This window comes from Lottia gigantea, assembly GCF_000327385.1.
Source record: "Lottia gigantea unplaced genomic scaffold LOTGIsca_147, whole genome shotgun sequence".
NCBI lineage: Eukaryota > Metazoa > Mollusca > Gastropoda > Lottiidae > Lottia > Lottia gigantea.
In genome coordinates this window covers 377,733-390,004 of record NW_008707746.1, presented here as the reverse complement: position 1 = coordinate 390,004, position 12,272 = coordinate 377,733, and the positions used below count along the sequence as shown (strand labels likewise).

The window sequence follows — 12,272 nt, the reverse complement described above, 5'->3', positions numbered from 1 at the left end:
TCATAGGCCTAGCGGATTATAAATCGGGCAGGTGCATGTCAGCAGCATGTAGTAGGCTTTTATTAATTTAGGCGAAGGGTTAAATAATGCTGTAACCAAAAGATTTTCGCGTTCGATTACTTGCGCCGCCGAAGAGGCTGTCTCATGGTTGTCAAATACGAAATGAATATGGACAGGGCATGTCAAACAATGCCCGTGTAACATTGTCGTGGAAGCGCGGCGCAAGTAATCGAACGCGAAAATTGTAGTACTTGTCTTGGGATGGGTTCTTTTCTAAGACCTAAGACCTACTAGCCTACTCACAAAATTTTCCATTTTTCTAGATACGAAAACTGTGATTGCAAACTGAACGATAAAATCCGGGTGAATATGTTCGTTCAGAATTACATCAAAGTGCCAAAGTTCAGTTCCTTCGCTGAATTTTTCCAAGCGGACAGTACCTTTACCATCGAGCGCCATCTTGAAGAAGCAGCCGATCTGAATCCAAAGTTCATGTAAGTGTGTTTCACTCTTGTAAGTCTGATCTGCGTGGATGCGACAAGAACAATGGTCTTATCAGCGTCAGGTTGCATGCCCAAAACTTCCTTAAACATTCAACATTCAAAAACATAACAGATCTGAATTACGTCAAGCCGCAGCCGCTCGTCCGCAATCTTGAAAATGCTGCAGACATCAATAATATGCTAATGTAATATTATGGGTTATCCCCCTTTTGTCAATTAAAGTTACTTCCCTTTGACTCAAAGTAGGCCTGTGACAACAGATTCTTGGCAGATAGTCAGCGTTTAGTAGTCACTTTGTCAATTCGAAACACCTTTCAGAGAGTCCACATAGCTGATGGTATAAGGATATTTCAGTAGGTCTATGCGTTGCTTAGCATGTCAACCTCCACATAAGATAAACTTAAAATTGAGTGTCACGCGATTTCCAAGGCTATAAAAAGGGGACATAATTCTTATTTTATATATTTTAGGTTTTCGGCAACGTACAATCCAGGAAAAGGTTTTATTATTAAAAGTATCAACAGGCAATTGGCTACCTACGAACTGGATAAAACTTACTGGGACTTGCAGGTCAACAACAAGTCCATCTCTATGGGTAGGTGACTTATCTAAAAGGGGTGTGGTCTATCATTGAAGGGGCGTAACTTTGAGTGAAAAAAGGTGTGGGTTCTTTTAGAAATGGGTGTGGTCGGGGAAAAATAGAAAAGGGTGTCCTTTAACATTATCTGTAAATAAAATCTGGGTTGTTGGTGTAGTCTTCAGGAGTGGTAGTTCTTAGAGGATCTGCAAGGGGGGAGTCGATGACCCAAGACGCCAACGAATTTCAGATGGTTCAAAATAAGACCCTTCACATGCCCTCTGGTCCTCCCCTACGCTACTACGTGACCTATAGGATAGCTGTGACCTTATTTCTGGTTGTGGGGTATAAGAGAACAATTGGTCTAGCTTTTGCTTTCCTTATAGGGCATGGTCTTTAATTGGATAGGCATGTCCAAAGGTGTGGTTATGATCAAAAAGACCTCTCTTGAGTTTGAATATGGCCTTGTGGTGGTCCCCTTGGGTAGTCTTTTGTTTTCCTAAAGGTTGTAGCCTATAACGGAAAATGTGTCGCCTAAGTTTTAAAGAGTGGATGTTGAATGGGTTTTGTGGTCCCTTTCGGTAGGTAATTGCTTCTCTTGATCCTTGAAGGTGTGGCTTTATTAAATGAAATGAAATGGAGTTTAATGTCCTACTTTTCTGCACCATGTGGGCTAATGAAGACGGGCAACGCCATGCAGGGTGCAATGAGGGAAATTTTGCCAGGACAGTGGCATTAGCCTGCTCTTTGTCGATTTCCAACTGTCGAGGTATCTTTAACGTGCACACGGAGCCTCGGTTTATTGTCCCATCCGAACGACTAGACTCTTTTTCCATGTCAGCCTCTCTTAACTGCATCACTGACAGGAGGAAACCGGGTTGAAAAATCCGAAGGTATTATCTCGACCTATGCCGGGATTGAACCCTGGGCCTTCAGGTTAGCGAACAGGCGCAGGCGTCTAACTCACTGAACCACCGCGGCTCTCTACGGCCTTATTAAAACGGGTTTCATATTTTATAATGAAAAGGAGTAGGCTAGTTAATCATTTTTTCTGTATTTTCAGGGATCAGTAAATACGTTCCTAAAGATGGCGACAATATTTTGTTTAATTTTACGAGAGCATCATAGATTCAGAAGACAACTTTCTTGTGTATTATTCTTTTGCAAAAAAAAAAAAATATTCAACAGTGGTGGTCTGTATTTTCATAGTTTCAATTATAGAGTTACCTCCCTTCAATTGAAATTTAGTTTCTGATAGGAATACAAGAGATGGGAATATAACTGCGAATTCTGAGCCCCGAGTAACGGGCCTGTCTGCACCTGATAAGGCAAATAGAGAGGGGAATACTATGTCACCGTTTCAGTATTAGCCATATTTTTGCCATTTAGTAAAATCGAACGATCTTTAAAGTGCGGAGCCAGTAGTCCTATAGTGTCACAGCGCTGCACCCTGACTTAGTGACTAGTCAGACTAGCATCACAACGAAGCTGGATTGATTCCGAAGTTACTCTGTCCACTTATGCCAGGATTGATCTTTGAACCATAAGGCTAGCTTGTAGGCTAAGCGCCGAGCCAGCTGAGCCATAAGGGCACTCAAGCACTATTTTCATTGAAGCTAAGACAAATTTCTTCTACCCTTTTCTTGTCGAGATAATACCTTTGGTTTTTCAACCCGGTTTCCCCCTGTCAGTGATGCAGGTAAGAGGGGCTGGACAAGTAAAACGCTGTGCCTTCCATTGAATCATTTGAACGAATCCTTTGTCTCTGCTCATCTTACAGGGAGCCGCGGTGGCTCAGTGAGTTAGACGCTTGCTCGCTAACCTGAGAGTCGAGGGTTCAATCCCGGCATAGGTCGAAATAATACCTTCGAATTTTTCAACCCAGTTTCCCCCTGTCAGTGATGTAGGTAAGAGGGACATGGAAAAAGCGTCTAGCCGTTCGGATGGGACAATAAACCAAGGCCCCGTGTGCTGCAGGCTGCGTGCACATTAAAGATCCCTCGACAGTTGGAAATCGAAAAAGAGCAGGCTAATGCCGCTGTCCTGACAAAATTTCCCTCATCGCATGTCGTAGCCTTCATTAGCCCACATGGTGCAGAAAAGTAGGACGTAAAACTCCATTCATTTCATTTCTACCCTTTTGGGGGTTTCCAGGTTACTTCAATTCTGACACGTTTGTTATTATAACAACAAAATAAAAGTAATAAAATAGGGTTTATTCAACAGACAAAAATTGAGACATACATATTGTAGAATAAAATACTATTATTATATACTGAACAATTAATATTCAATACTTAAAGTGATACTACGTCTTAGAATAAACATAAAATTCAAGAATTTTAAACTTGGCCAATTAAGAGCACATATTCATCAGTAGATATACCTGGTGTCATAAATAACATAACAGGATCCTTATATAATCTGATAAATCCAAAAAAAAACTTAATAAAAATGCAATTAATATTATGATTAAGAGTTTTTCAATAATTACTTAATCTTATGAATTTTCCAATTTTCTAGATTTTACAGGGATTCTGTTGTAACTTTATGACACCAGGTAAGTTCACAGATGAATATATACTCATATTGACCATTCTTGAGAATTTTTATGTTCATTCTAAGACGTAGTATCACTTTAAAGAGACTGTTCAGCTACCTCCATATTTTCTCAGTTAGCCAGTTTGGGCCTTAAACTTGGAAAGATATAAGAAATCAGGTCATCTGATTGGTCAATCAAATTACCGGTACTGTATTTCCCATAATCTTCTTCTGATTGGTCAATTACTGAGATCAATCTTGCTTCATTTGCCAATGAAAAAGAAAGTTTGATTCTTGTTTAATCAGCCAATCAGATTGCAATAATAAAAAAACTGGATTTAAATTCAGTTATACAATATTGTGAAATGAAATGGTATTATTTATTCAACTTAACTTAAATCCATCTGTTTGGTCAATTTAGATTTATTAACCAGACGGATGACAGTATTTGCTAAAATCTGGATATATTCTAAGAATCTAGATTTCTACAATTTGCTCCATTGTTATCTGATCTCTTAAGAGTATTATGAATCAATCGGACAGTTTCTAGCCCTAAAAAACATCTGAATTTTAATAAAAAAGATAAAAAACCTCAAACTTTGGGCCCTCTTAACTGCTAAAATATAAAATTAGGCCAAACGTTCCCTTTAAACCTGACACAGGTTGAATTGGTTCATTCAAACTTGTAGTCATATAAAGTGAAATATAATAATTGATAGAAATAGACATGTAGATAGGTCAACTGTCTTGTATATACAAAACATAATATCAATACTTTTAATATCAGGGTTTGTGAATGAATGAATGGTTAAGTAAATGAATGAATGAATAATGAAGAGTTAAGTAAATGAATGAATGAATAATGAAGGGTTAAGTAAATGAATGAATGAATGAATGGTTAAGTAAATGAATGAATAATGAAGGGTTAAGTAAATGAATGAGTGAATAGTGAAGGGTTAAGTAAATGAATGATTGAATAATGAAGGTTTAAGTAAATGAATGAATGAATAATGAAGAGTTAAGTAAATGAATGATTGAATAATGAAGGGTTAAGTAAATGAATGAATGAATAATGAAGGGTAAAGTGAATGAATAATGAAGGGTTAAGTAAATCAATGAATGAATAATGAAGGGATAAGCAAATGGATGAATGAATGAATAATGAAGGGTTAAGTAAATGAATGAATGAATGAATTGGTTTACAGGATATCAGTTTGAAAAATTACTGATCTGACATTCCTTTAAAGATGGGTTTCCTTGTTTTTTTTAATGTCAAATTATGCAAACTATTTGATTAATTGATTTTTCTAATGAATTATCATGTATTCTTAATCATATCATTATGTTCTTATTGCATATAATTAAGAGTTTTAACCAATCATAAATGTCCATGTATGTACTGTCTGGATAAACAAAAAAGACTTTTTGACCTTTCTTGATCGGTCACTCATTGGAATTCTGTTGGTAATTCTCTTCTAATTTAACTAAGTATGAATTAATTATGGACATGTGAGACAAACTGGTATTTTTCCAAGTCATTAGAACACCCCTACTTTCTATTCATATAAGTATAACCATTTTCATTTTCATAAATGAAAATGAAGGAACCCGTCTTTAAGGAATACAATGAATGAGAAAATTGAATGGATAGATGAATACAATCTCGGCTTTTTTTTCTCTCAAAAATTTGGTTGAATGAATGAATGAATGAATTTTGATTGACTGAATGTAAGTTTGGAATGAATAAAAGGTATGGATTTGGCAATTCGGAATTTTACTTTGATGGATTTTCAATTTGAATACAAAGTCAAATAAAATAAAAATTAAAAACTATGGATTTCTAAAATAAAAAAAAAAATATCTCCATGCATCTCATGCACAAAATCGCAAATCTTGAAACCTTGTATATGCCATATTTGGTCATTTTAACTATTTGATACAAAAGCTCTTACGAGCGCAGATCATGTGATCAAAACCTCGTATTCTTAGCTTGATTGTAAATAACTCAAAAATCACTAATTAAATAACACGTATATAAACAGTCAGATTTAAAACCTTGTAAAATATATTATTATACGAGGTTCAATGTTCCTTTTTCTGCAGATGAAAATGAAAAACCTCGTATACTGTATTATTATATGAGTTTTTGGTTCAATAGGCCGGAGATCTCAAATTGTTATACAAGGTTTATATTTTCAAAGAATGAAAACCACGTATAGCAGTAAAAAAAAATAATAAAAAAGATTTTAACAAAATACGCGTACAAATAGTTTTTTGTGTTTTTCTCGAAAAGTAATTCCACGTCATATATCGTTATACCAGGTTTCAAGCGGTCACCCACGAAATATAGAAGCAACTTTTGCAAACATTCATGCTGCAAATTATATACAAAATATTAGAAAAATAATGAAAAACAATACTGAAAATAATTCATGCTTGGGTTCTACACACACATCTACATTAAAAAAAAGAAAAACAAACAAAAATTGCCATCTGAACAATTAAAATTATGCAAATTATTTCACCTCAGACAAATTAAAGGGATAAAGGTATCTAATTCTCATTCTAGTTGTTGGAGCTCAAATTCAGCTATCCAAATCACTTTCCAGAATTTTAATCTGACATTGAGTTTGTCTGCAATTAAGGTGATGAAGGTTTAATTGCAGACAAACAACATTTGTGCTTATTAAACAGTGATATAGATAGCTCAAACTAAGCTCTAAAAGCACCCGCACACGGAAAGAAAATGGCGCAGCGCCAAGTACGCTCAACTAGTAGCGCTTTGCCCGCGGGTAATTTTTAGTGTGCATTTGGCCAGTCTTGGTCGTCTGGAAAATATCTATCGTGTTTAATATTTTTGACCACTCGTGGCCGATGGCACACAGTGTGCGGGTTACCGTGCGCGACTTTCTCAGACGACGAACACAGCGCGCATGCGTTATTGGTACTCAAAGATGGCGGCGCCCAGTGAAGAGGTGACAGAATCAATCCTTGAGGTTCAATTTGTTAAATTATGGCAAGATTACCCCTGCCTTTATAATATCCGATCGCCAAAATTCAAAGACAAAGACAAGCGTGACTATCACTGTAGTAGTCCGCCATTTTGATTGATCATGTGATGACGTCAGGTATAGTTGAGCAAAAGGCGCGTCGTGTACGGAGAGTAGTGTGGTGAGAAAGTAGCATGCGGGAGCCTTAACAACTGGTAGGTAGAGAAATGAATTAGACCATAGTATCCAAAAGCTTTGAATCATTCCTCAAGAATGAATGAATCTCAGAAGTTAAAAGTACAACGCAAAGTAAATATCAAAATAAACGAACATCCATGGAACGAGCAAGGCAAAACCAAAAATATACCAAAGCACTAAGTATAACAAAATGATAAGCACTGGCTCTATATGTAAATTGATTAAAAAAAACAATAAATTTTTTTGAAATATAACGCTTAAGTAGAATGTTTTATGAGGAATGCGCAGCATTTTTCTGAAATCAATAAAAGGCATGTATTGGACTAAATAAAATTAGGCCTGTGCAACCTACGGTCCACGGGCCAACTGCTGTCCGCGAGATGATTTCGTGCGGCCCGCGGCATCATGTAAAATTTGAGGGAAATACAGCCCGCGAGGAAATGCTTCGTTTGCTCTTGTCACTGTCAGCATGACCTGCAGTTTGCCTCACCTATTCTGGTATCGAAACCTGTTATATCTGCGCTGTTTATCAAAGGATGACGTCAAAATGAATCTAACCAATCAAATCGCTAAAGATTTTACGTCAAATATGTCTGTTAATTAGCGATGCACATTGAAATACGTTATTGCATAAATGACTTGCATGTTTCTCATTGTTAATCCCATGATTCATTGATGGTTGGTCTACTTGCATTTTCCAAATGTGGCCCGGCGTTGCGGAAAGGTTGCACAGGCCTGCAATAAATATATCATACAGGTTTTGACGTGGTTGTATTAACAAATATCAAATTGGACATTGAATAGGATTTTAATATTCCTCATTAAAAATAAACTTTAACCTTTGACCTGCGATAATAAACAACCTCTCAACCCTTAATTATCATTACCATTAATCTCTTTTTAATTAACAAAACTAATATAAGACTTGATAATATTATTTTTCAGATCACCTGATGCCACTATGCATCTGTGCCCATTTTTCTACCAGACAAGGACTTGCCAAAATGCTTGCACATAATATTTGCATTTATAGGATATATTATATATTGCAAATGTGAAAAATCCAATTGCAGAGTGGCATTAGGTGCTTTGACAGTTTAAGTATTAGAGTTAATTATCAATTGCTTTATATAATAGTAATTGGTCCCTTATACCAGCAAATGATAATGAAATATAGGAATAAACAACATTATCAGAAGGCCTAAAGAGTTTCAGTATATTTCAACACCTAACCCTTGATAACTTTTAACCAATAGCATTTATCAAAGCAATGCTAAATTATGTTGAACTTTAAAGGGATACTACGTCTTAGAATTAACATAAAATTTAAGAATTTTAAACTTGGCGAATAAGAGCCAGTAGATATACCTGGTGTCATAAATAACATAACAGGATCCTTATATAATCTGATAAATCCAAAAAACTTAATAATTATCCATAAATATGCAATTAACTATTGAAAAACACTTAATATCAAGATTAAGCGCTTTTCAATAATTACTTAGTTTTATGAATTTTTCAATTTTCTAGATTTTACAGGGATTCTGTTGTAACTTTATGACACCAGGTAAGTTCACTGATGAATATATACTCATATTGACCTTTTCGAGAACTTAAATTTTATGTTCATTCTAAGACGTAGTATCACTTTAAATATCAATCATCACAAGATGAGAAAAATATAAAAAAATATTATAGCTCACTCCCTTTTATGGTGGCTCACATATGACATATTTCATTTTTAGTTTTTAATTAAAAACTTTAAATTTCACCGAGGTGAAAATTAGGTGATAATTCCTGTAATTTTGAATTACAAACCTTGGCAAAAAAAAAGTTTTTATTTCAAAATTTTTGAATTATCACCTTGGTGAAAAATTAAAGTTTTTAATTCAAAATTACAGGAATTATCACCTAACTTTCACCTAGGTGAAAATTTAAGTTTGTAATTCAAAATATCAAGTGGAAAATGTCGTATGTGAGGCACCGTTCTCTTTAAATTCAGGAAAGAATTTTGAATATGATTAGTCTTAAAATGCAAGACATTGCATATAACATGATATAAAGGCACAAGATATTTGCATAATTAGATACAAAATGCGCATAATTATTAAATGTGCATAATTATGAAAATGTTTAAATAAGAATGTAAAATATAAAAAATAGGTTTATGCCCTTATTTTGAGCTCTTCGGGTAGCAAATTATCAAAATTCTGAGCATTACAACATGAACATTTTTGAGACAGACGTAATTGACTAGAAAATACATGTATAAAAAAAAAAATTATAATGAATTGGCAAAAAACACAAACAATCGAAATTTCGTGCAAAAATGGCCACTTTTTACGTATAATTTTCACTTTATAAGTCAATAAGACTTTTTTAATATTTAAAATAAATTTGAATCGACCAATCAAATTACTTTTTTTTTTCGAAATAAACTTTCTGAAACTGAGCCTTACAAAAAAAAGAAATCTGATTGGCTCGTATCGAAAAGACAGTAATTAAAATATTTTAGTTAAGATCACTAGAAGTTAATCATTTCGGATCTATTCCAAAGCTTCTTTGACATCTTCTGGTTCTTCTTGATGATTTTCAGTAGTGGGTTTAATGACTGGTGTTTTTGGGTCACTTTTGTACAAACGCCATAGATACAAAACCAAGTCTTTCAACACTATTTCCGAAGAATTTTTCGAAACGATTTTCAGCACAAAGACGCCATCGTCTCGTAGATATTCATCTGCAAATTTCCGACAAAGTTTCAAATCACCAGATGACCTGATTTCGTCATTGAGTTTTAAATATTTTTTAACGTATTTGGCACGATTTTGCTTAACAAGGACGTGATATAACCAATTCACATAATTGATGCTCGTAAGCACGGCAATAAAAAATAGCCAGAACCAGATAAAAATGAAGATTTTTTCATTGAAGAGATTTATGGGTAAAACACACTGAACAGTGAAACGTTGAATGTTCTGCAATTGTCGTATTTCAAAATCACACAGAGTTACACGAGGAAAACGATGTGATTCGCTCCAAGGCTCAGACTGCGCCAATTTTTTCATAATTTCAAAACCATACATGTTGTATTCCATACTCATAAAGGCATTCAGTAGATAAAACTGACCAATAATATTCAAGACGTACAACAACTTTACAAGCAGATAAAAACCAGTGATGTATGTTCCTTCCCGCTTTCCAAACCAGAAACAGCAGATTCCACTTAACTTCTGTCGGGCACGTACAATAATGTTAAAATGATATTGACGATTAGCTTTCAACCAACGATCCATGTATTTCGCGATATGTCGGATATTTTCGTCTCTTTGGTTCGGACTACAAATTTGCATATCTGCTGTCATGGTGATCATTCTATCCATGTTCAATCCACCTCCATTATTCAGCATTCTCCACAGAAGATTGGGAATTTTGAACATTAAGGCCATGAATAGAAAAATAATCGGCACCCATTGGTAGTATGTAATTTCACGATCTTGGCGTTCTGTGATTTGAACTGGAATTTCGTTATCCATAGGCACATAGTACGTGTTGGAAATCCAACAGATTTGCTTAGCATAGGCAACATATGCTCCTGTAAACTGAGCCGGGCACCAACAATGAATGGGATCTCCCACATACTGCGCCGAGCTTACAACCACTGTAAAGATGGCTAACAACACCACAGTCCAAATATGGTTGAGTCTATCTATCCAATCATCATCTGATGCTCCTCGTAATCGCGACCAAGACGTCAGACCACTTAAAATTCCAATCCTAAAAAAAAATAAAATATTATATTATATCATCTATAATCACTGTAATACTAATGGGTGGTTGGCTAGCAAGATACGCCCACTTTCCTGATACATTTTCAGTATATCAAGGGCAGTCACCTATCTGTGTTAAATCATACCAAAATTCTAATTTGTGCAAGATATTGTTGATTTAAACAAATACACATTATTTAATAAAATTCTGACATAAACTGTCACCTCTATCGCTAACAAATTTTGATGCGTTTTTACTAAGTCATGGGCAATAACTCAAATTCCATTGATCGAAAAATTGTCAAATTCAATCTTGACTAAGATCTCATCAATATAAATGATCATACCAAATTTCATGTAAATCAGATGAAAACTGTACTCTCCATTGTGTTCACAAACAAATTTTGACGCGCTTTTTATAAATCAAGGGCAATAACTCAAACCGTTCATTGAAAGATCGTCAAATTCGAACTTGTCCAGGATTTCATTATTATAAATATTCACACCAAATTTCATTCAAATTGGATGAAAAATGTAATCTCTATTGTGTTCACAACCAAATTTTGATGCATTTTTCATAAGTCAAGGGCAATAACTCAAAAACCATTCATCGAAAGACCATCATATTCGAACTTGTCCAAGATCTCACGAATATAAATTATCACACCAAATTTCATTTAAAACTGTTGTCTATATTGCGTTCACAAGCCAATTGTGGACAGACAAATCGACGGACATTATAATGTGGGCGTATAACAAAATTATTTCATGAAATCTCAAATTTTGTGGCATCTAATCAGGCTAATGAAGATGCAGTGTGCAATGAGTGAATTTTACATGGACAGCAGGATCAGTCTGCTCTTTTTTATTTACCATCTGTTAAGGCGTTTTTAAAATCACAACCTCATTAGTTACAAAGTAAGCTATCCTACAATCTTAAAGATGGGTTTCCTTATATTTTAGTGTCAAATTAAGCAAACTACAATGAACTATCATATATTCATTAGTTACAAAGTAACTATTTGTGTTTCACGCCAGCCCCTCTAACTAGCATCACTACCTGTAATTGGATTGAAACCCTGTAACTTTGGAAATATTTACATCATATTTTGAAAGAAGAGTTAAAAAAAAAAAAAAGCCATTGTTAAAATAATTCAAATATTTATATCTCTATCGATCTACAATTTATTTTAAAACTCAGAATTTATAACCAGAAGAAAATCCATCCGCTAAAAGACTAAGAGTCTACTTTTCCACCAACCAAGCTAATGCTAAAGAAGTGAACCTATTTATCCTAAGAGGGACACACCAGTTGCCTCTCAATTCCATTTACCGAGATACTCCAGTCGAAATCTTGACTTCGACTACTTAATGTTCAACCAACTCAGCACCAACCCGGACCTAACACAGTCTACAGCCAATATGCCCTCCATTTAACTCCATTGGATTATCAGATTGCAAACTTTCCAATGGGATCAATGAATAATCTAAACTTGGACACCCCCCACTTCTTTCTTTGTTATACGATTTATGTATTGAACGCTATTTTAACAGTGAAAATATTTTGTTATTGTCAATATAAAAAAACATGTGGATTTGTGTACAACGGGAGAAGGGATTATCTTTTTCAGCCCTTAGACACTAGCTTGAAGACATTCACTCTAAAATTTAGATATCTTGAGGCCAGATATCTGGT

The 12,272-nt window shown here is 34.8% G+C and overlaps 2 protein-coding genes across 2 annotated transcripts in view; one reads left to right on the top strand and one right to left on the bottom strand.

Moving 5' to 3' along the window:
* Nucleotides 1-369: 369 nt before the first annotated feature.
* On the top strand, nt 370-2,208 carry LOTGIDRAFT_173037 (hypothetical protein; the record flags this gene model as incomplete). Its single annotated transcript, XM_009050226.1, has 3 exons — nt 370-494; nt 974-1,098; nt 2,144-2,208. 3 exons carry the CDS (start codon nt 370-372, stop codon nt 2,206-2,208), a joined length of 315 nt encoding a protein of 104 aa, XP_009048474.1.
* A 7,020-nt stretch (nt 2,209-9,228) lies between these two features.
* Nucleotides 9,229-12,272, bottom strand: part of LOTGIDRAFT_200649 (hypothetical protein) — a 6,201-nt gene continuing 3,157 nt past the window's right edge. The window contains exon 2 of the mRNA XM_009050225.1: nt 9,229-10,583. Coding sequence (XP_009048473.1) covers nt 9,356-10,583 — 1,228 coding nt within the window. The 3' untranslated portion in view covers nt 9,229-9,355. The remainder of the gene's footprint in view (nt 10,584-12,272) is intronic.